The sequence below is a fragment of the Cyanistes caeruleus genome, unplaced genomic scaffold (assembly GCF_971803275.1).
Source record: "Cyanistes caeruleus unplaced genomic scaffold, bCyaCae1.hap1.1 HAP1_SCAFFOLD_94, whole genome shotgun sequence".
Lineage (NCBI taxonomy): Eukaryota > Metazoa > Chordata > Aves > Passeriformes > Paridae > Cyanistes > Cyanistes caeruleus.
The window spans coordinates 407,806-429,450 of NW_028255897.1; the positions used below are offsets into that span (position 1 = coordinate 407,806).

General features: G+C 55.1%; 2 protein-coding genes across 3 annotated transcripts in view; one reads left to right on the forward strand and one right to left on the reverse strand.

Annotated features, from left to right (window-relative positions):
* LOC147646513 (uncharacterized) overlaps positions 1–21,645 on the forward strand; it is an 88,243-nt gene that overhangs the window by 30,429 nt on the left and 36,169 nt on the right. The window contains 1 exon segment of the mRNA XM_086873310.1: positions 18,157–18,967. Coding sequence (XP_086729436.1) covers positions 18,157–18,967 — 811 coding nt within the window.
* Positions 6,923–14,141, reverse strand: LOC147646516 (uncharacterized). Of its 2 annotated transcripts, XM_086873334.1 has the most exons (15): positions 13,064–14,141; positions 12,636–12,707; positions 12,476–12,547; positions 11,789–11,896; positions 11,063–11,134; positions 10,607–10,678; positions 10,333–10,404; positions 10,144–10,245; positions 9,590–9,697; positions 9,234–9,305; positions 9,074–9,145; positions 8,888–8,986; positions 8,384–8,464; positions 7,591–7,753; positions 6,923–7,060 (listed from the first exon to the last, which is right to left on the reverse strand). In XM_086873334.1, the coding sequence occupies exons 1-15, from the start codon at positions 13,158–13,160 to the stop codon at positions 7,012–7,014; spliced, it is 1,311 nt and encodes a 436-aa protein (XP_086729460.1). In that variant the 5' UTR covers positions 13,161–14,141; the 3' UTR covers positions 6,923–7,011. The 2 variants fall into 2 exon arrangements, with proteins under 2 accessions (XP_086729460.1, XP_086729461.1); XM_086873335.1 differs by lacking the exon at positions 12,476–12,547 and having other exon boundaries at positions 13,064–13,282.

Here is a 21,645-nt window from a genome sequence, read left to right on the forward strand (position 1 = left end):
TGTGACATCACGGCCCCACCCAATTCAGGGATCACAGCCCTGGCTCATCCCTGAAGATGAACATGGCCTGGAAAAGCCTGGAAATCAGAACCGGAGCTCAGCCCCTTGCAATGAATCCTCCCCAGGAGCAAGTGGCAGCACATCAGGAAGAGTGCTGCTGCCACCTGTGTCAAGCCCCGGCTCCGAGGACTCTGCAGTGGCACCAACTTCAAACAACCACTACCCTGTGCCAGAGAAGATCCCCCAGAGACAAAGGGAGGAGAAGTTCCTCTGTCTCTGGGGAGCTCTCCTGAAATGGCTGGCGAGGACCGCAAGAGTTTTCTCATAGCAGCTCACCAACTTCTGCAGAGCCTCCATTCTAAATAAATCTGGATATTCCAAAGAGCGCTCATGCTTGTCCCACTGCTCTGGTTTTGACTGCCATGGGGTTCCTCTCTTCCCAAGAGCTGGCACGTGCTGGGTTTGGATTCAAGATGGGAATGCTGTGATTCAGTCTGGGGTGGTTTGGTTTCTGCTGAGCAGGGCTTGCCCTCTTCAAGGACTTTGCAGTGTCCCTTGGTACAATGCGTGTTTTCCTCTGGGAAGGGAGGGGTGAGTGTTGAAGACAGAGGCAATAAATGCATTAGAAAACCTGCAATGTGTCTGTGTCCATGTTTGTCAGGTGACCATCCACATCCTGGAAGGGGATGATGTAATTTCTATTTTTTAATTTTTTTTTATTAATGGATTTAACAAGTCAATTTTTATTGTGCCTCACATTTTTGGCCACCTTCATCTCCAGCTGAGCTTTCAGTGCACCAAATTTCTTGCTGCAGTGGCAAGAAGCCTCTCTGTACTCTTCTCCTGACCTTCATTCCTTGTCCTCTACCCATCCCATCCCGCCCCAGGGAGCAGGGACCGTCCTGGGGCAGATCCAGGAGGATATCCAGGACCATCCCTGCCTGAGACGGGTGCCAAGGAGATCCAGGAGGGTTCAGTGTCCAGCTCTAAGTCCTGGGACACCCTGTGCCGTGCTCCCAACAGCCCAGATTTTCAGGAAGGAGCCACAGCAGCCTCCTGGCCATCCATGGATTTTTCTTCCAGGAATTCGCTGTGGAGCTTGTTTCTGTTTTCCTGCACTTTCTGAGCTCCTGTCAACATGGCATGGAGCTGGAAGAGGTGGAGAGGAGAAACGTCGGTAATGGGAAGACAGAAGGAAATTGCTGGGAAAAGGAAGACACGCACCCCTAACGGTGGCTGCAGAAAGCTCCACACACTCCAGCCTGCCCCAAAACCAGGGAAGCCCTGGCTAAAATCCAAGGAAAACACTGCTGAGGATCCAAGGAATCCGAGCCATGATCTGTGTGGAGAGTGTCCCTGACAGGAGGAACGTGAATGGAACCGAGCGAGGCTGGGGCAGGAGGGTCAGAGCGAGCAGAGAAGGGGGGCCCATCAACATCCTAATTTACTGCTCCAGAGAAAGAAAAATTCCCAGCTTTAATTCCAAGGAGGATAATTTAATATCTCCTTGGCATCTGCAGATCTATGACCTGAATCCAGTCATGAGTTTCCTTCAGGTCTCCACCCTCGGGACCAGTTAAACAGATAGTGGGGTTAAACTCTTTCCCACTTGTTAAATCTGGATCCTCCCATTCCATGAGAGACTTTTAATTGTGCCCCTCACAGAATCCTTCTGGAGCAGAAATCCCAGTGTGAAATGAACGGGGACAGGGAGTGTTGGGTGAAGAACAGACTAATGTGATATGGGAATGGGTCTCACTGGGGATCCATGCCAGCCGAATTTCACCCAGAAAAAAAAGAGGGATTAAGTTCAAGCCTTGGGAAGCATTTGATTAAGATGTGGCAAAGAGAAAGGGCTTATGGCAGTTAATATGTTAATCGACTCACCCCTTATAAGGTTATGTTTCTAGAATGTTCCTGGTTCTCTCCCCTGATTGGTTGTTATTTGTTGCAGTATTTTGCATATTTCTAACCCCAGTTTGTGGTTGGACCCATGCCCTCAGACTCTGCCCTCAGACCTACCCTGTATATTTAGTAGTATATTTAGTAGTCCTGGTCTTTGCAGTTTGTCCCTATACTGCGCACGGTTTATAGGCGTTGTCCTTATTTTATTTCTCATTAAAGTGTTAATTTTAGGCAGACACAAACTCCATCATACCCTTTCATTTTATTTGCACCTCAATTCCCTGAAGTCAGAGAAACCTAAAGTTTTAAAGGTACTGGTTTTCAATAGGATAACATCCATTTAAATCCCAGTAAGAGGCACAGAGCTGGATTTGAATCCAAGTTCGGATTCAGCATGGGAATGTAGTGGACAGCACACCGATGGTTTCCATGTTGCTAAGCAGGGCTTGTCCTGTCCATGGACTTTGCAATCCCCGACTGGACAATCCATGTCCCATGCTCAGCCAGCAAGGAGGTGACATCATCACCGTTCCCCTCCTCATCCCCGTGTCCTATTTAGACAAGAATCTTCCTTCTCCTCTGCTCCAGAGGGTGCTCGAGTGCCCACAGGGAGCCCCTTCCTCGCTCCCGTGGAACTGGTGAGGGCTGGGGTGACGCAGGGCCGTGATGTCACAAAGGGGTTAAGCTCTGGTGTGATGCAGGGCCGTGATGTCACACAGCTGTGCTGGCCACAGCACTGTGACATCACCACGCCAGCCCTATATAAACCGGGCCAGCCCCTGCAGCTGCCAGTGCAGTCGCCATGGGACGTGCCGTAGCCATGGGTGACGGTGGCGTCCTGATGGCTGCCCTTGTCCTGCTGCTGGCCGCTGTGGCTGTCTGCTGGGCCGGTGGCCACTGGAAACCATGGAGGCGGCAGACGAGGAAGCGCCCCAGGGTTAGGCCCAGAGGCCCATGGAGGAACCGAGCAGCCCCTGAGGCTCCCAGGTTCTCCAGGCCTCGGGCCACCCCTCGCTGGCGGCCAGGTGCTCCCGCAAGCCCTCTGGAGAGCTCCAGCAGCTGCGGTCCCTGCATGGCAGTGGCCCAAGAGCTGCAGGAAGTGATGATCCGGCACTGGGCACACAATGGGACATCTGTGCCACTCTTCTTTGGGATGTGGCTGGCGTTGTGGAAAGAACTGGAGAAGCTGATAAGGAGAGGCCACCTGCCCTGCTGTGGCTCTCCCAGCTTCTCCAGAAGCCACCATCCCTTCAGGAGGCTGCTCCCAGCAAGATTGGCCATCCTTGGGAGAGCCTCAAGCCTTGCAAGGATGGCACAGCAGAGAAGACCCGCCATCCGTGCAAGAAGCTCAGGGGGTCAGAGAACGTCCATGGTGCCAGGAGCCTCCACTATCTCTGACAGCCTCCATCCCTCGGAGAGGCCGTATGGCACTGCACGGCTTGCGGCGTCCTGCACCGGGACATCAAGCCAGAGAACCTCCTCGTCAACCCAGACACTGGGGACCTGAAGCTGATCGACTTCGGTTGCGGCACCTTCCTCCAGGAGTGGGCCTTTGCACAGTTTGCCGGTGAGCCCAGAGCGCGGGCCCTGCTCCCAGTGCCAGGCACTGCACAGCCCCATTCCCTCCTGGGCCGCGGGGTGCGGCATTCAGCCGGCTGCCGGCTGCCCTGTGGCACGGGGCAGGTGCTGTGCCCCAGGAGCCGGCTGCAGGCCCTGCCGACAGAAAGGGGCTACAAAAGCCGGGCCCTGGGTCCTCGGCTTGGCAGGCCCGCACGGCCTTGGGCTGCTCCGCTGGAGTTCTCACCCTTGAAGAATGGTTTCTTGGCTTTGGCCCATTGTCAGGGGGAGGCAGGAACGCCTTGGGGGGAAGTTGTGGCCACGGCTGCAGCCCCTGCCTCTGGCAGGAGGCTGGCGCCAGGTTCTGGAAGCCAGCAGCCTGCGCCTGAGCAGTGCCACCCGTCTCCCCTAGGAACACGCACGTACTGCCCGCCCGAGTGGATCGACCTGCGCTGCTACCACAGCGATGGGGCGACCATCTGGTCCCTGGGCGTGCTGCTGTTTGAGATGGTGTGTGGGTTCCTGCCCCTCGAGAATGAGCGTGACACCGTGTTGGGGCAGCTCTTCTTCCCGCAGGAGGTCTCTCCAGGTTGGTACGCGGCCTGAAGAAGGCAGGCTTTGGCAGGTGGCACCGCGCAGCCCAGCCCGGCCCTCCCGCAGCTGCGCGGGACGTCCATGTGCCCTCAAGGGCCGGCTGCAGCAGGTGGCCCGTGGCAGGCTGGGTGTGGCACGCTTGGCTGAAGGAGGGGACGCTTGTCCTGCCGTGCCGCTCTCCCGCCAAGGGCAGCTCCCAGCACACGCAGCGTGGCCCGGCTTCTGCAGGCGCCGGGAGCAGCTGGGCAGGAGCCTTCTGCAAGTGAGCGCCACTTTCTGCCTTCTCTCCCCAGAGTGCCAACATCTGATCCGCTGGTGTTTGTCCAAGCACCCCATGGACCGGCCAGTGCTGGAGCAGATCTTCTACCACCCTTGGGTGTTGGGTGGGCATTTCTGATGCCTTGGCGCAGCCTCTGCAGCACCCAGTTCCCGTGTCCCACGCAGGACTGAGGGCCCAGGAAATAAAACAACCCAAAACCCACTGCGGGCCTGGAAGTCTTGTCCTGGTTAGCAACTTCAGCTAAGGGAACCTCTGGGCAAAAGGGGTAATCAGAGCATTCCCTTCAGCCTTTGTCAAGCTTTTGGTGCCTTTCCTCCAGGTTGTCCCTCAAAATCAGAGGGGGGTGGAGCCTGCACCAGTCCCCCCAAATCGGTGGGAGGCAGAGACTACTCCCAGGCCCCTCAAAACTGGAGAAGGATGGAGGCGATCCCCGGGCCTCCCAGTCTGAAGGGAGATAAATACCTGGCAACCCAAAATAAGTGATGGATGGAGCCCAGAGCATCCCCCAAGTCAGAGGGGGAAGGGGAGACTGCCAGCCCCCCCAAAGAGGAGGGGAATTGTGCCTGTGCCAGCCCCACAAATTGCAAGGGGACAGAGAACACCCCTGGCCTGGCAGATGGCAAAGAGCAGCCGGGGGATGCTGGGATGGTGACAATACTGGCACCCCCCAAATCAGAGAGGGACAAAGAGCCTGCACAGGCTTCCCAGAAGCAGAAAGGGGGCATTAAATATCCCCTGTCCCCCTAAGTTGGAGGGGCACAGACACAAAAGGCCCCACAAAAAGAGCATGAGGAACCAAGAGCACTGCTGGCCCCACAAGGGTAAGGAGGATATAGAAACTCCCCATCTGCCTTTGTTTTGGAAGACAGGTGTCTGCTACGGAGGGCAGGGGCCTCCTCTGGAATGAAAATGTACACCCCCTCCCTTTGAATTATTATAATTCTGAAATCAAGGTGCTTTCAGGAAGAGATCTGGGGATAGGAATAACAGTTCTTTATTAGTATTTATAACCAGGCAAACAAACAACAATAACTTCAGCATTAACAAGAAAACTGAACCAGGGGGCCCTGTTACAACCTTCTCAGCTGAGACGGGAAGGGATGGAGGAGAGGCTTTGTTTTCACAAACCCCCTCGGGCGGGCAGTCCCGGTGCTCCTGCAGGGCTCTGAGGAACACTCAGCTGGAACAGCAGGGATGAGCTGAGATCCTGGGCCGGTGGCTGAGGTGGATCAGCAGCTCTGCGGCGGTGCCTGGCACTGCCACACGTCCCGGCAGGACAGGGGGTGCGAGGCCACCAACAAAGAGGGGAGAAGGAGAAGCAGCAGCAGCTCTTTGTGGGTGATGGCAAAATTCCCTTCTCCCCACCGCAGCAGCTCTGCACCCAACGTGTCCTTCTCTGAAGGGGAAGAAAGCCCACCAAACTGTCCCCGCCCTCCTTTTTTCCTGCCCCCTTCCCCTCCTGGGCCTGGCCAAACTCTTTGTCTTTTGCCAAGCACCCACCAAATACCCACAGTTAGTGTCTTAATCCCTCTTAGCATAAACATTACCAATTAAATAAATGCAACTTCATGTTTAATTGCAGAAGTGGAAAAAATGTTCCAGAATTCTAAAACTACTTTGAAAAATATGTTATTAATATGGAAAAAGGGAAGAAACATTTGGGGATTACTTCCTACTAAAATAATTCTAAATGTTTCAAAAAATTTCTAATTTTTAAAAATAAAAAATAAAGATAACAAGGTGGGTTCCCCATGACCGTCTGCTGACTGCCCAGCCAAGGCTGTGGCCAGCCAAGCAGCTGTGCCAGTGCTGCTGGTACCAGCCAGACCCCAGAGCAGAAGCCCAAAGGTGTTGCTCAAGCTCTGCCTTGGCAGGAGGGTCCTGCCTTCAGTCCTGTCCAGACACCAGGGCCAGCACTTTCAGGGACAGAGGGTCCTGTTCTGGGTGGTGGCTGCACAGCAATAAGCTGATAACGCAGCTTTGGCAAGGAAAACAGACACGGGCTTGGAGATGCAGGAAGAGAGGTGCAGTTCTCCCTGACTGAGTGTAGTGATTAACATTCACACTGTTATAAATGCATATCATATTATTGGCTTTTTGCAAATATTATAAGGAACGTTATATGTATAAGATTAGAAAATCTAGCTGTATTAATATGGTTTCCTTTATTTCTGTTATTGATGAAACCTAGAAGCAGTGGTATAATACATATATGTTAAGCTTTGGCATAGTATTAAAACAAAATCTACTTTAGTTTGTATAACCCAAAGACTGCAAAAGATAGCTGGAGATGCCCCCTACATTCAGAAACTATCTTATCCAGATGAAGACAGCAGTGACCAGAACTCTGGGGGAGGAATTTATTGCATTTCTGTTATCAGGAAATGTAAATCTCATTGGCGCCAAGAAGATTGATCTATTGGGAAGGGGGCAAGAGAAAACTAAACAGAAGAACACCAAAGATCCTAAGAAGAATGTATGAATATGCATGAGAATATATGGATATGTAGTAGGATTCTGTTTTTAAGGGACAATTCTTTGCCAGTAAGGTGTGCTCTCTTGGCTGAATGCAGAGACACCCAGCTGTATCTGTATACTTTACTTTATTTTTAGCTTCTAGTTATCTTTTCATTAAACCTTTAAATTCTATAAGAAAAATACGTGAACCTCATTTTTCACAACACTGAGCTGTTTGGCCGGACATCTGAAGGTGCAGAGGTGCTCCTGTGGAGAGAAGAGGTGGCTGAGGCCCCCAGCTGCCGCTGGCACACAGGGACCCTCCTGCACAGCAGGGCCCAGAGCTGCCAAGGCTCCCCAGCACGGCTGCAGCTGCTGGCACAGCTTGGCCCAGCTGGACAGCTGCCCCTCAAGGCCCCGGCGAGCAGGGGATGGCTCTGGGCACGGTCCCTTGCCAGGAGCGGGCCCCAGAGCACCTCTGCCTTTCAAGGGCAATCTCGTCCCCGCTCTTTCTCCTGCCCACCTTGCTTTGCCTCTGCCCGCTGCTCCTGGGGCTGCTCTTGGCCAGGCAGCCTCAGTGGGAGCCAGCACTGGCTGCAGCCCCAGCGGGCTCCCCAGGACAAGGCCCAGCAATTAAGAGGCCAATGGAAGCCCTGGGCAGCAGCAGAACTCTCAGCAGAGTTATTTGGACAACCAAGGACTATCCACAGGTCTACAGCAGCCTCACTGGGAATATTTCTATTCTACAATAACTTTCAAAAGAAGCTGTTTGAGGGAAAGATGAACGAAACACTCACTGTTTTCTCTTGCAGGCATACCAGATTCCAACACCGCATAAAACAAAGAAATGCACCAAACAAAGCAGGCCTGCCATTAATTCTAGCCAACAGCGTGTTCCCTGACAGAAACCTCTTCTGATGCCCTTCTGGGAATTGGGAACACGTGTTGTGCCAGCTGCATCTGTGGGAGCAATGGGCAACGTGAGGCCTGTGCTGTGCTCCACTGCTGAGCTGGCAGCACAGTGGGTATGTCCAGGATATTCCCTGTTTCCCCCAGAGCTGGGGCCTGCAGGCACCTTGTCAGCCCTTGGCACAGGCTGTGCCACCCAATAAAACCCAGAAAGCTGAGAGGAGAACCCAGGGACAGCGCAGCTGCTTGGGCAGTGGCTCCTTCCAGGGACACGGTCCAAACCCATCCCTGAGCAGCCACTGCCACCCCTGACCCTCCCTGCTCTGTGACAGCTCCTCCAGCCCAAGGGGACAGAGTCAGGCCCTGTCAGGGGCCAGTGCAGCCCCTGCCCAGTTGGGAGCCAGGGCTGGCTGTGGCCCTGGGCTCGTGGCAGGGCTCCTGCTCAGGGCTGCTCCTGTGCCTTGGGCCTCTGGATGCTTAGGGCCGGCTCTGGGAGCAGCTGCAGTGGGATGGACACTGGTGCACGAGTCCCATTTCCCAGGGGCTGGGAATGAGCTCCAGAGGCCTGGAAGCCGAGGCACCTCCAGCTTTGGCTGCTGCCAGGCTCTGCAAGGAGAGGCCCTGTGGGAAGAGCTGCTGGCACACAGCCCCACGGAGGGCTGAGCCCAGCACAGCAATTACCTCCTGTGCCTGGGCCCGTGCCTGCAATTGCCTCCCTTCGTTCAGGAAATGCCGCCTTCCATAGAGCCTCTCTGTCCATCCCTTGAGAAAGGAAGAGGCACAGCTGGATCAGATGGAACCATTACATAGCAGGGAAGTGGCCTCTTCAGGAGGCAGTGCTTGTCAAAGACATGGAAGAGGATCAGGAAAAGGCCCAGGCTCTCTCTTGTCCAAACCACCACCTCTCCTGATCTGCTCAGAGACCAGGAAGTTGCAGAGGATCTCAAGGAGTGCATGGCCCATGGCGCAGTTTGGGCAGCCTGTCTGCTGATGCCAAATGCCTTCCTGCAGAGGCTGGGCAGAAACTGCATCCAGGCCAGGCTGGGAAACAGCCCTGCAGGGCTTGAAAGCAGCAGCAGGGCAGCGAGGCTGCCATGGATCCCTTCCCATGGTGCAGGGCATGGCATGTCCAGAGAAAGCCCCTGACTGCAGAGTCTCAGGAAAGGCTGAGGGAAATGTACCCACCACGCCCTGTGAGCAGTTCCTTCTCTATTTCTTTCAGGATATGGTGTGACTCAAGTGGTTCTTTCTGTCCTGTGGCTCTGTTCTTCCCTCTCGGAGGACCTTAACAAAAAATAGTTCCATTTCCCAGGAATGGATCCCAGAAAAGCAATGCTCAGCCTGTGGGTACGGCAGGGACACACCACTCACCCCTGCGATGGGAGCCGGGCTTGTGGGCAGTGATCAGCAAAGGAGCTGGGAAAGTCCTCCCTGCAGACACACCTGTAACTCAACAGCCACAGAAGCTTCTGTCACCTGGTTCCTACCAGGTTGTCAATGATTATTCCTCGATGGGACACTGAGAACATACCTGCAGGAGGCTCCAAGGGCTTCAAAACTTTATCCAGCCAATCTAATGGAGAATCCTTCCTGGGAACCTCATCTGGAAGGGAGCACAGATCAGAACCATTCCATGGTGTGCTGGGATCGCCCTTCTGCCTTAGGGAACTGGGCACTGCCAGGGGGTTGGGTAAGACCATGGGAGCCAGATGTCAATGGACATGGAGGAAGCTGTAGAGGGGCCTGAAATGCTCTGGGCTGGCTCCTGGTCACTCTCAACACTCTTCCCATGCCCTGTGCAACATCCCTGAAGGGTGGGCGCTCCCCAGCAGCAGAGATGGCAGCTCAAGCCTCAGCAGGGCTCAGGCCCAGAGGCACAGCAATTACCTCCTGGGACTGTGCCTGGCATGGCCTCCCTTCCTGCAGCAGAGGCTGTCCATGAGCCACTGCTTCCTCCGGGAAACGCTGCCTTCAGCACAGCCTCTCCATCCACTTCTGCAGAAAGGGACAGCTGGATCAGATGGCAGCATTCCCCACTGGGCGAGATGGCATCTTCAGGAGGCAATGCTTCTCAAAGACTTGGTTAAGGACCAGGATATCATATCAACTTTTGGGATTGGCCAGGGCCCTCCTTTCTCCAAACAGCTGCCATTTCTGATCTACCCGGAGACCAGAGAATTCTACAAGATCTCAGGCTGTGCATGGCCCATGGTGCAGTTTGGACTCCCTGTCAGCTGATACCAAATGCCTTCCTGCAGAGGCTGGGGAGAAGCTGCAGCCAGGCCAGGCTGGGAAACAGCCCTGCAGGGCTTGAAAGCAGCAGTGGGGCAGCGAGGCTGACATGGATCCCTTCCTGCTGTGTTGGGCACTGCGTGTCCAGATGTGCAGAGAAAGTCCCCAGCTGCTGAGTCTCAGGAGAAGGCTGAGGGACATGGACCCACCTTGTCCTTCCTGCAGAATTTTCTTCAGCATTTGCCTCATGGGTTTGGATGGCTCATGGGGTTTCATAACTCCTGTAGCTTTGGTATTTCCTCTTGGAGGACCTTAGAGCAAAATAATTCCATTTCCCAGGAATGGATCCCAGAATGCCAATGCTCAGCCTGTGGGGTCAGCAGGGACACACCACTCACCCCTGTGATGGGAGTCAGGCTTGTGTGCAGCAACCAACCCAGGAGCTGGGAAAGTCCTCCCTGCAGACACACCTGTAACTCAACAGCCACAGAAGCTTCTGTCATCTCTTCTGATCTGAACAGGCAGCACTGAGCCTCAGGAGTGGTGAGAGGACCACGCAGGGTGAGGGCACACATGTGCATGGCTCTGTCCTGGCACCTGCAGCGATGCTCTCCTGGCCAAGCCTTGGGCTCTGAGCTGGCAGCTCTCCCAGGGGGAAAGGCCTTCACCTACCCTCACCATCTTCCAGAGCCTCAGTCCTGGGTGTGGGTTGGGAAGCCAGATCACCTTCAGCAAGAGGCTTGGCTGAAAAAAGAGGTAGGACAGAACAGCTCTCGTGGCTCTGTAGGAGACCCTCAGGCTCCCTGGGGCTGGCAAAGGAGCCATGCAAGGCACAGCCCCGGGGCACAGCCCTGGGCCCGGCCCCTTCCCTCTCTGCTCTTCTCCGTGGCTGTACAGAGCACATGGAAGGAGACACTGGCATTGCACACGGGAAGAAGATTGACAGCTAAATGCTCCTTCTTCCCACTGGTAGTGACCTGTGGGATCCCTCAGGGCTCTAGAAGGGAGCAGGGCGAGGTTTCTAGAACCCAACAAGCCTGAGATTATTTTAAGAGATATGGCACATGAGTGAGCTCTTGCCACCTTGTCATTTTGTGTTCTGTCAGTAAAGGGAATAGAAGAACTTGCCTCCAGCATTCTCCAAGATATTCAAAGTATCATTCAGTAGCACTTCCAAATAATTGAGGTTGAGTTCCAAATCTAGAAGGGAGCACAGATCAGAACAGTTTCCATGGTGTGCTGAGATCCCCTTCTACCTTAGGGAACCGGGCAGTGCAAGGGAGTCATGCTAAGGCTGTGGGTGCCAGATGTCAGTGGACATGGCCACAGCTGCAGAGGGGCCTGGGGGCTCTGGGCTGGCTCCTGGTCACTCTCCACCCTCTTTGCAGGCCCTGTGCAGCATCCCTGGGAGAGGTGGCTGGAGCAGCCCAGGCCCCACTGGGGCCCTCTCTCTGCCACAGCTGAAAGAATTGTAAAAGCAATGGGGAAGAACTACAGCAGGCAGTGCCACAACTGTCCCTCAGGCCCTCCCTCCCTCCTGCCCACGTTCTGCTGGGACAGCTCTCCCATCCCATAGGGACTGGGCCAGGCTCTTTCAGGATACAGTGGAGCCTTGCCCTCCCCCTCTGCCTATTCCCCACCATGGGCACCCCTCTGCAGCTGCTGCCAGGATTTGGGACCTGTCTCCCATGGAGGGACCCCAGCAGGACTGCTCAGTAGCCAAGTACCCTGAGCCTGCTGCGGATAATTCCACTGGGCTGTGCTGGTCTTGTCTGGGCTGTGCCTGCACTGCCCAGCAGCAGAGATGGCAGCTCAAGCCTCAGCAGGGCTCAGGCCCAGAGGCACAGCAATTACCTCCTGGGACTGTGCCTGGCATGGCCTCCCTTCCTGCAGCAGAGGCTGCCCATGGGCCACTGCTTCCTCCGGGAAATGCTGCCTTCAGCACAGCCTCTCCTTCCGTCTCTGGAGAAAGGAAGAGGGATACATGCATCAGGTGAGGCTGTTTGTTCCCCAACATGAAGGTGGCATCTTCAGGAGGCAATAGTTGTCAAAGTTATGGATAAGTTTCAGGAAGGCATCCAAACTTTGGAGCCAGGCCAGCCACATCTACCACAAGACTGGGAAATTGCAGGGGATTTCAGGGTGTGCATGGCCCATGGTGCAGTTTGGGCTCCCTGTCAGCTGATGCCAAATGCCTTTCTGCAGAGGCTGGGGAGAAGCTGCAGCCAGGCCAGGCTGAGAAACAGCCCTGCAGGCTGTGAAAGCAGCAGAGGGGCAGTGAGGCTTACATGGATCCCTTCCTGCTGTGCCGGGCACGGTGTGTCCAGATGTGCAGAGAAAGCCCCCGGCTGCTGAGTCTCAGGAGGAGGCTGAGGGACGTGGACCCACCACGGCGTCTCTCCACATCACTCAGCCTCTTGTCTCCTGTAGGTTTGTTCCTCCCTCTAGGAGGATCTTAACAGAAAGCATTTCCATTTCAGATGAATGGATCCCACAGAACCAGGGCTCAGCCTGTGGGATCAGCAGGGACACACCACTCACCCCTGCGATGGGAGCTGGGCTTGCGTGTAGCAACCAGAAAAGGAGCTTGAAATGTCCTCGCTGCAGACACACCTGTAATTCAACAGCCACAGAAGCTTCTGTCACCTGGTTCCTGCCACGTTGTCAGTGATTATTCCTTGTTGTGACAGTGAGAACATACCTGCATGGGGCTTCAGAGGCAGAAAATCTTCATGAAGCCAAGCTGCTGGAGAAGCCTTCCTACCACCCTCATCTGGAAGGGAGCACAAATCAGAACCATTCCATGCTGTGCTGGGACCCCCTTCTGCCTTAGGGAACTGGGCACTGCAAGGGGCTCAGGTAAGGCCGTGGGAGCCAGATGTCAATGGACATGGCCAAAGCAGCAGAGGGGCCTGGGGAGCTCTGGGCTGGCTCTGGTCACTCTCCACCCTCTTTGCAGGCCCTGTGCAACATCCCTGGAGGGGCAGTGGGACCAGCCCAGGGCCCCTGAGGCCTCTGTCCCTCCCACAGAGAAAACCCTCCCTAAAGCCCTGGGGAAAACCATCCCCAACACTTCCCAGGGAGAAGGGAGCACTGTCCTGGGAAAGGGAAGCCAGGCCGCCGGCTCACCTGCTCGCCGTGCTCGCCACGGAGCAGCCTGGGCAGCCCTGTCAGGCAGGGCCACTGCCAGGAGGAGCAGGAGGAGGAGGCGCAGAGCAAAGGCCATGGTGCCTTGCCCACTGCCAGTCCTGCAGCTCTTGCTGCCACCACTGTCCTGACACCGCTGTCCCAATGTCAGCACCGCTGCTGCCGCCGCCGCTGCTGCCACAACAGTCGTGGTCAAGGACTGACTGCTCGGTCCTTGTGGTGCTGGGCAACCACGGGGCTCTGAGACCTCTGTGACCTCAGAGCCTGCTGTCACCTCAGCCTGCTGTCACCCCAGAGCCTTCTGTGACCTCATGGCCTTAGATGTCTGCCCCAAGTGTACTCCCATCTGTACTAGAGGACTGCTCTGACTGTGAATCTTTGACTTCATCAAAGGGTCATTGCTAAACAAAACCTTGGTTTTGCCTGCTGACATTGCTGGTCAGGCGCTGTCCCAGGAGATGCTCTTGATGGTTGCCTCTTTTCCTGGGCATGGCACTGGAGGAGGTCCAGGCCCAGGTGATGCCACTGAAGGAAATGTGCCCTCAGCCCAGGGATGCTCAACATGGACTCCCCCAGCCCCTTGGGGCCCTGCCTCTGGTCACAGCAGCCCCTGTCTGGCTCCTGCCTGCCCACACCGTGGTCAGCCCTGCCTGCTCCTGGACATGGAGCTCAGCCAGGGCTGGTGCTGTGTGGGCTTTGCTGGTGGTACCAGCCAGACACTGGGATGAGAGCTCCATCTCTTTATTGGAACAGAAGAGCTGTGCTGGGCCCTGCCCTGGCAGGAGGGACCCACCTTCAGTCCAGGCCGCAGAGCAGGGCGGGTCCCTTCAGGGACACAGGGCCTTGCTTTGGGTGGTGGCAGCATCTGCACAGCAGCAAGCTGGTAATGCAGCTGTGACAGGGACATCACGTACGGGCATGGAGATGTGAAATGTGTGGTGCAGGTGTCCCTGAGGGAGGTGTTTGGCCTTTCCTGTGAAGCTGCAGAGGGGAACCTGTTGAGAGAGGAGATGGCTGAGGCCCCAGCTGCAGCTGGCACACAGGGACCCTCCTGCACACTGGGAGATTCTCACTGTGCTCAAAGTTTCCCTCTGAAGACTAAGAGCTGAATGTGGATGGGCTTAGCAGCTGATCTGCAGGCCAAACAATTGAGGTAGCAAAAGGAGAAATTGAGAAAATACAAGTTTATCCATAGCAAGGAGGAAAGCAAGGCAGTTAGCATGGAAACCAATAAAAAGGGACATAAGGGGTATTTGCAGTTGTAATAAATGGAATTGGTTCGTGCTAATTAAATTGTAACTGTTATTATAGTTATTATTAGAAACAATCAAAAATCAGTGTTACAGAGCAGATGTACCCCTTTACAGATGTTACATGTCAAAATTAAGGTACAGGATGTAGTTTAGAAGATAAATGGTGTCTCAAGACCAAAATTGCCTTGAGATGGACCAAAATTAGAACAAATTTAGGCATTGGGCCTAAAGATTAGTAAACATAAGGCTAATTAATAGACTTACATAACACAATGCTCAGTATGTATGCACAAACCTGTAAGGTTATCCAAAGGACAATCAGGAAGAAGAGAAGCCTTTGCCAAAAGACCACCGAAAGAAGACTGAAGACCCCCTAACAACAAGTGAGGCATGTGCCGTGAAGAAAAGTGATGTAAAGTCAGAAAAACTTGAGATAGGAGGGAACTTAGAGGAAACATTAAGGAATATGTATAAGCATACAGTATATAAGTTTAGCTTGAAGTGCTTTGTTTTGAACGTGAGGCAGGGTGGGAAGCCTCTGTACCCTGTCCGGTTTTGCTTATGCTTTAATCATACTTAATTACTAGCAGATTATTTATATAAATTTTAATTTTTATTAAACTGTGGTATTTTACTAAACTGTATTCTTTTATACCACATTACTATTCAATTTAGTAAATTGTATTCATTTTTAATTAAACTGCCATTAACCCAAGGGACCTAGTTGTCAAAATTCTAATTTCATTTATAACAATATTTTAACAAAGAAGGCTGTTACAACAACATTGGTATTTACCAAACATGACACAACATGAGCTATATTAACAAAGAAGGCCCCTTACGGTGACAACATTCTACTGCTCAAACTGTAAAACATCTTTGTGTACTGATCAGGCGGTAACGATTTACTCTTTACAATCCTGATGCTGAATGTCTCCTGAGGAGATCTGGTCAGGGAGAAGAACGAGCCCCTTGTGGGCTGCCCCTGTTTGGACAACCTGCTCCTCACCCCGAGCCTCAGCATGTCTGACATCGCCCACCTGGGACTGACATCCCAAAGCATTGAGAACATTTATCTTTATAATTTTTCTTTATAATTAAAATCTAATTAATTTATAAAAATAAATTTTTAAGTTTATAATACTATTATTCTGTATTTTTATAACCTAATTTTTATATTTATATAAAAGAATTGATACATTTTGCGCAACTAAAAACATTATCAGTCCTTGGTTCCAAGTACCACAATTCCCTTCATTAATTAATTGGTCACTATTTCTCCCTCTTTTTGCTAATTACACATATTTTTAGTCCTTTGATCATCATTTTTATCATTTTCTCAGACAGGGTGAAAGGGGCCACATTGGGGTCCATGGAGACTTTTCTGGGGAACATTTGGGGCAGTTTTGGTTCGGGGGACGGAACTTAGAGAGAACTTGGGGGTCTGGAGGACACTTGGGGAGCCGGGAGGGCACTTGGAGCGGCATTTAGGGATTCTGTGAGACAATTCGTGGTTCGGGGGGGCACTTGGGGGTCCAGGGAGGCACTTGGAGGTCAGGGAGGGGAATCTGGGGGCCCTTCGGAGTCCGGGCGGGCACTCGGGGGGCTGTAACAGGGAATCTCTGGGTCGCGGGGGATGATGGGAGTTGTAGGCGCCGGTATAATACGGCTTAGTGGGGCCGCGGAGCATCACGGGAGTTGGAGGCTCAGCGCCAATAGGTTCCGGTAAGGCGCGGGGCATGACGGGAGATGAAGTCCCGCCCGGAATAGCGCTCTATGGGCGCCGCGGAGCATGATGGGAGCTGTAGTCCCGGAAGTGGCTCGGAAGGCGCGTTCGGCGGTGTGGGGAAGCGCATGGAGAAGACTTCTGCGTCCGAGCTGCAGGTGCTCGGGGCGAATGTATACAGCTTGGGAGCACTTGGGGGGAACCTGGGGAGCTGTAACCGGGCTCTTTAGGGCGCGGGGCACGGCAGGAGGTTTGGGCGCGGAACTGTGTTGTGGGATGATGGGAGATGAATTCCCAGGAGTGGCTGGAAGGGGAATCTGTGGGGTTGAGAGCATTCAGGGATCCAGGGACGCTTTGGGGGGCTTCGAACGGGTGCTGAGGGGGCAGTCGGGGATCCTGAAGGGTCTGGGGGACACATGGGACATATGGGGGGCGATCCCGGGGTTCTGGGGAGTGCAGGGCATATTCCCAGTTCCTGACAACCTGGTCTCAATTGCCCCCTGGAGGCTCCTACTGACTGCCAGTCTGATCCCAGTCTGATCCCAGTATGATCCCAGTATGATGTCAGTACACAGCCAGTGCAATCTCAGCCACTGCCAGGATGATCCCAGTACAAACCAGTCTCTGCCAGTGCTGCCACTCCTGGGATCCCCCAGCCCTCTCTGTGTTCCCTGGTCCCACATCTCCCCAGAGGAGCCCCAAGGGCTGGCAGTCCCCAGCCAGGGTCCCCAGCCAGCCCCAGGTTGGATCTGCAGCCCCCAATTTTCCCAGTTTTCCTCTCCTTTTCCCCGGGCCGGGTTCCCTCCGTCCCCAGCGGGTGGGAGCAGCGGAGAGCCCCGCGCTGCCCATCCCGACCTGTCCCGGCTCCATCCCCGCTCCTGCCGTGGGCTGTGAGGGGTTTGGGAACGGGGCACCGAGGGTGTCGCTGCTCCTGGGGGAGGAGGAGGAGGGATGGAAGAGGAGGGAGGAAGAAGGAGAGAGAGAAGGGATGGAAGTAGGAGAAGAAGCTGGCATTAGGGAGGAGAAGGAGGAGGAAGGATGGAAGGGGAGGAGAGGGAGGCAGAGGAGGGACAAAGGAGGATCAGGGAAAGGAGAAGGAACCACAAGGTTGAGCACTCCTTGAATTCATAGCCCCCTCCTGTGGGATCATCACCCACCATCCCACAGGTGATGGGGGAGTGGGAGCTTTGCCCGGATATCCTGGGGGGGTCCCTGGGTTGGGTTTGTTTTGCGGGGGGGGAATGTTTGGAGAATGTGGAACTCCAAAGCTGAGCGGAAAATCCTACCTGGGGGGACATTGGGGGGTCTCACCATCCCTAAGTGGGGAAATGGAAACGGGGAACTTTTTGGATTCCTGGCACTCCCAGCAGCCTGGGGATGGTAGGGACCGAGCAGACAGGTTGTCCCCAGTACAAGCTTGACTCCCAGCAGCTGGGACAGGGGGGAACCCTTGAACCTTCTCTCCTTGAAGACAGGGGAGACTAGAGATGGGGAACTCCTGGGAGGCATTTTCAGAGATGAATATTGGTGTTTTTTGGAGGTTTTATGGACCCCAGATGTCCGGTGACTTCTAGAGATGAGCTTGGACAGAGGGACCTGCAAACTCAATGTCCTCATCCCTTGTATTTCCTCAAACCAGGATTTCCCATTCCCAAACCTTGGCTGGATGGAGAAGGAGGCTGTGAGGAAGAGGAAGATGTCCCAGGACACCGAGGCAGGTGAGGAGGAAGTCAGTGCCCCTTTCCCCCTCTCTCCTGCTCCATCTCCCAGCCCAGCCTGGCCCCCGGCTGCAGGACAACCCCGCTGCCGACGCCGTCCTGCCGGGGACGCACTGGGGGGATCTCCTTCCCCTTCCCTCTGGCATGGAGGCAAATCCCATCCTCTCCTTGTCCTTCCTCCCCCAGACCAGGAGCTGAGGATGGAGACCAGGGAGGACAAATCCCCACAGGAGAAGCTCATGGAAGAGGCTGTTCTGAGCAGCTCCACAATGCAGGAATCCAATGGGGAGGAAAATCCCCAGAGATCCCGCAGGAGGAGGGGCTCCAAACGCTGCCTAGGGTGCTCTGAGGAGGAAAGACCCACCCTGTGCCGGGAAGGCGGCCGGAGATCCAGCCGGGGCTCTGAGCTGGTGGTCCATGAGCAGCTTCAGGATGGGGAGAAGCCCTACAAGTGCTTGGAGTGTGGGAAGAGCTTCAGCCAGAGCAACAGCCTGATCTGCCACCAGATGATCCACACTGGGGAATGGGCCTATGAGTGTGGGGAATGTGGGAAGGGCTTCAGCTGGAGCTCCCAACTCATCATCCACCAACGCATCCACACTGGGGAGAGGCCCTACGAGTGTCCTGAGTGTGGGAAGAGGTTTCAGAGGAGCTCCACTCTCCTCAGGCACCAGCGGATTCACACGGATGAGAGGCCCTTCCGCTGCCCTGACTGTGGGGAGGGCTTCAAGCAGAACTACACCCTCATCACCCACCGGCGCATCCACACTGGGGACAGGCCCTATGAGTGTGGGGAATGTGGGAAGAGCTTCAGCCGGAACTCCAGCCTGATCTGCCACCAGAGGATCCACACCGGGGAACAGCCCTATGAGTGTGAGAAATGTGGGATGACCTTCAGCCGGAGGTCCCATCTGACCATCCACCAGATGATCCACACTGGGGAGAGGCCCTATGAGTGTCCCGAGTGTGGGAAGAGGTTTCAGACCAGCTCCCATCTCCTCGAGCACCAGCGGATTCACACGGATGAGAGGCCCTTCCGTTGCCCCGACTGCAGGAAGGGCTTCAAGCACAACTCCCACCTCATCACCCACCAGCGCATCCACACTGGGGAGAGGCCCTACGAGTGTGGGGAATGTGGGAAGAGCTTCAGCCACAGCTCCAACCTCAACACCCACAAACGCCTCCACACTGGGGAGACACCCTACGAGTGTCCCCTGTGTGGGAAGAGCTTCACCTGGAGATCTAGCTTGACCCAACACCAACGGCAGCACCAGTAAGGGAAGCTCTGCAAATGCCCCAAAGTACAGGAAGAGCTTTGTGCACTGCTCCAGCTTCATCCCCCCTTGGAAAATTCAAGTTTGGCAGAGACATGGTGATCCATGTTCCCTGTGATCCATGCTGGGGAGACACCTGTACCTTTTCCTGCCTATGGCAATGACATGATGTGGGATCAAAGAACGTGAGGGTCTGGCCATGGCCCTTTTGTTATATTCAATCCCATCTCAGGTCATTGCCAGGGGCAGGTGTTGGGGGTTAGGTGTCTTTTTTTTTTTTTAATTCTGGATTGCCTGTGGAATTTTTACCCATTAGTTGTGGGGACAGCCTAACTGTGGGTAATTGCTGGGTGATTGACAAAAGACAAAGAGTTTGGCTGGGCCCAGGGAGGGAAGGGGGGCAGGAAAAGAGGAGAGTAGGGACAGTTTGGGGGGCTTTCTTGAGCTTCGGAGAAGGACACTTTGGGTGCAGAGATGTTGCGGTGGGCACAAGAGAATTTCGCTATCACCCAGACGGAGCTGCTGCTGCTTCTCCTTCTCCCCTCTTTGTTGGTAGCCTCACACCCCCTGTCCTGCCGGGATGTGTGGCAGTGCCAGTCACCGCCGCGGAGCTGCTGATCCACCTCAGCCACCGGCCCAGGATCTCAGCTCATCCCTGCTGTTCCAGCTGAGTGTTCCTCAGAGCCCTGCAGGAGCACCGGGACTGCCCGCCCGAGGGGGTTTGTGAAACAAAGCCTCTCCTCCATCCCGTCTCAGCCGAGAAAGCTGTCATGGGCCCCCTGGTTCTGTTTTCTTGTTAATGCTGAAGTTATTGTTGTTTGTTTGCCTGGTTATAAATTCTAATAAAGAACTGTTATTCCTATCCTCAGATCTCTACCTGAAAGCCCCTTGATTTCAGAATTATAATAATATAGAGGGAGGGGGTCTAAGTTTTCATTCCAGGGGAGGCCCCTGCCCTCCCTAGCAGACACCTGTCCTCCAAAACAAAGACAGATGGGGAGTTTCTCCATCCTCCTTACCCTTGTGGGGCCAGCAGTGCTCTTGGTTCCTCATGCTCTTTTTGTGGGGCCTTTTGTGTCTGTGCCCCTCTGACTTAGGGGGACAGGGGATATTTGCTGCCCCCTTTCTGCTTCTGGGAAGCCTGTGTGGGCTCTTTGTCCCTCTCTGATTTGGGGGTTGCCAGTGTTGTCACCATCCTGGCAGCCCCCGGCCGCTCTTTGCCCTTTGCCAGGCCAGGGGTGTTCTCTGTCCCCTTGCAATTTGTGGGGCTGGCACAGGCACAATTCCCCTCCTCTTTGGGGGGGCTGGCAGTCTCCTCTTCCCCCTCTGACTTGGGGGATGCTCTGGGCTACATCCATCTCTTAGTTTGGGGGGGGCAGGTATTTATCTCCCTTCAGTTTGGGGGGCCCGGGGATCGCCTCCATCCTCCTCCAGTTTTGAGGGGCCTGGGAGAAGTCTCTGTCTCCCACCGATTTGGGGGCACTGGTGCAGGCTCCACCCCCCTCTGATTTTGAGGGACAACCTGGAGGAAAGGCACCAAAAGCTTGACAAAGTCTGAGGGGAACGCTCTGATTACCCCTTTTGCTAAGAGGTTCCCTTAGCTGAAGTTGCTAACCAGGACAAAACTTCCAGGCCCGCAGTGGGTTTTGGGTTGTTTTATTTCCTGGGCCCTCAGTCCTGCGTGGGACACGGGAACTGGGTGCTGCAGAGGCTGTGCCAAGGCATCAGAAATGCCCGCCCAGCACCCAAGGGTGGTAGAAGATCTGCTCCAGCACCGGCCGGTCCATGGGGTGCTTGGACAAACACCAGCGGATCAGATGTTGGCACTCTGGGGAGAGAAGGCAGAAAGTGGCGCTCACTTGCAGAAGGCTCCTGCCCAGCTGCTCCTGGCGCCTGCAGAAGCCGGGCGACGCTGCGTGTGCTGGGAGCTGCCCTTGGCGGGTGAGCGGCACGGCAGGACAAGCGTCCCCTCCTTCAGCCAAGCGTGCCACACCCAGCCTGCCACGGGCCACCTGCTGCAGCCGGCCCTTGAGGGCACATGGACGTCCCACGCAGCTGCGGGAGGGCCGGGCTGGGCTGCGCGGTGCCACCTGCCAAAGCCTGCCTTCTTCAGGCCGCGTACCAACCTGGAGAGACCTCCTGCGGGAAGGAGAGCTGCCCCAACACGATGTCACGCTCGTTCTCGAAGGGCAGGAACCCGCACACCGTCTCCAACAGCAGCACGCCCAGGGACCAGATGGTCGCCCCATTGCCGTGGTAGCAGCGCAGGCCGATCCACTCAGGCGGGCAGTACGTGCGTGTTCCTAGGGGAGACGGGCGGCACTGCTCAGGCGCAGGCTGCTGCCTTCCAGAGCCTGGTGCCAGCCTCCTGCCAGAGAAAGGGACTGCAGCCGTGGCCACAACTTCCCCCCAAGGCGTGCCCGCCTCCCCCTGACAATGGGCCAAAGCCAAGGAACCATTCTGCAAGGCTGAGAACGCCAGCGGAGCAGCCCAAGGCCTTGTGGGCCTGCCAAGCCGAGGAGCCGGGGCCCGGCTTTTGCAGCCCCTTTCTGTCGGCAGGGATTGCAGCCGGCTCCTGGGGCACAGCACCTGC

Excerpts from the sequence above, each read along its gene's own strand:
- LOC147646516 (XM_086873334.1), bottom strand. The coding sequence starts at position 13,160 with ATGGCCTTTGCTCTGCGCCTCCTCCTCCTGCTCCTCCTGGCAGTGGCC. Across the intron at positions 10,405-10,606 it reads GGCTCTGGAAGATGGTGAGG|GTGTGTCTGCAGGGAGGACT; the intron begins GTAGGTGAAGGC and ends GTTGAGTTACAG. Across the intron at positions 7,061-7,590 it reads TATGCCTGCAAGAGAAAACA|GAGCACCTCTGCACCTTCAG; the intron begins GTGAGTGTTTCG and ends TTCTCTCCACAG.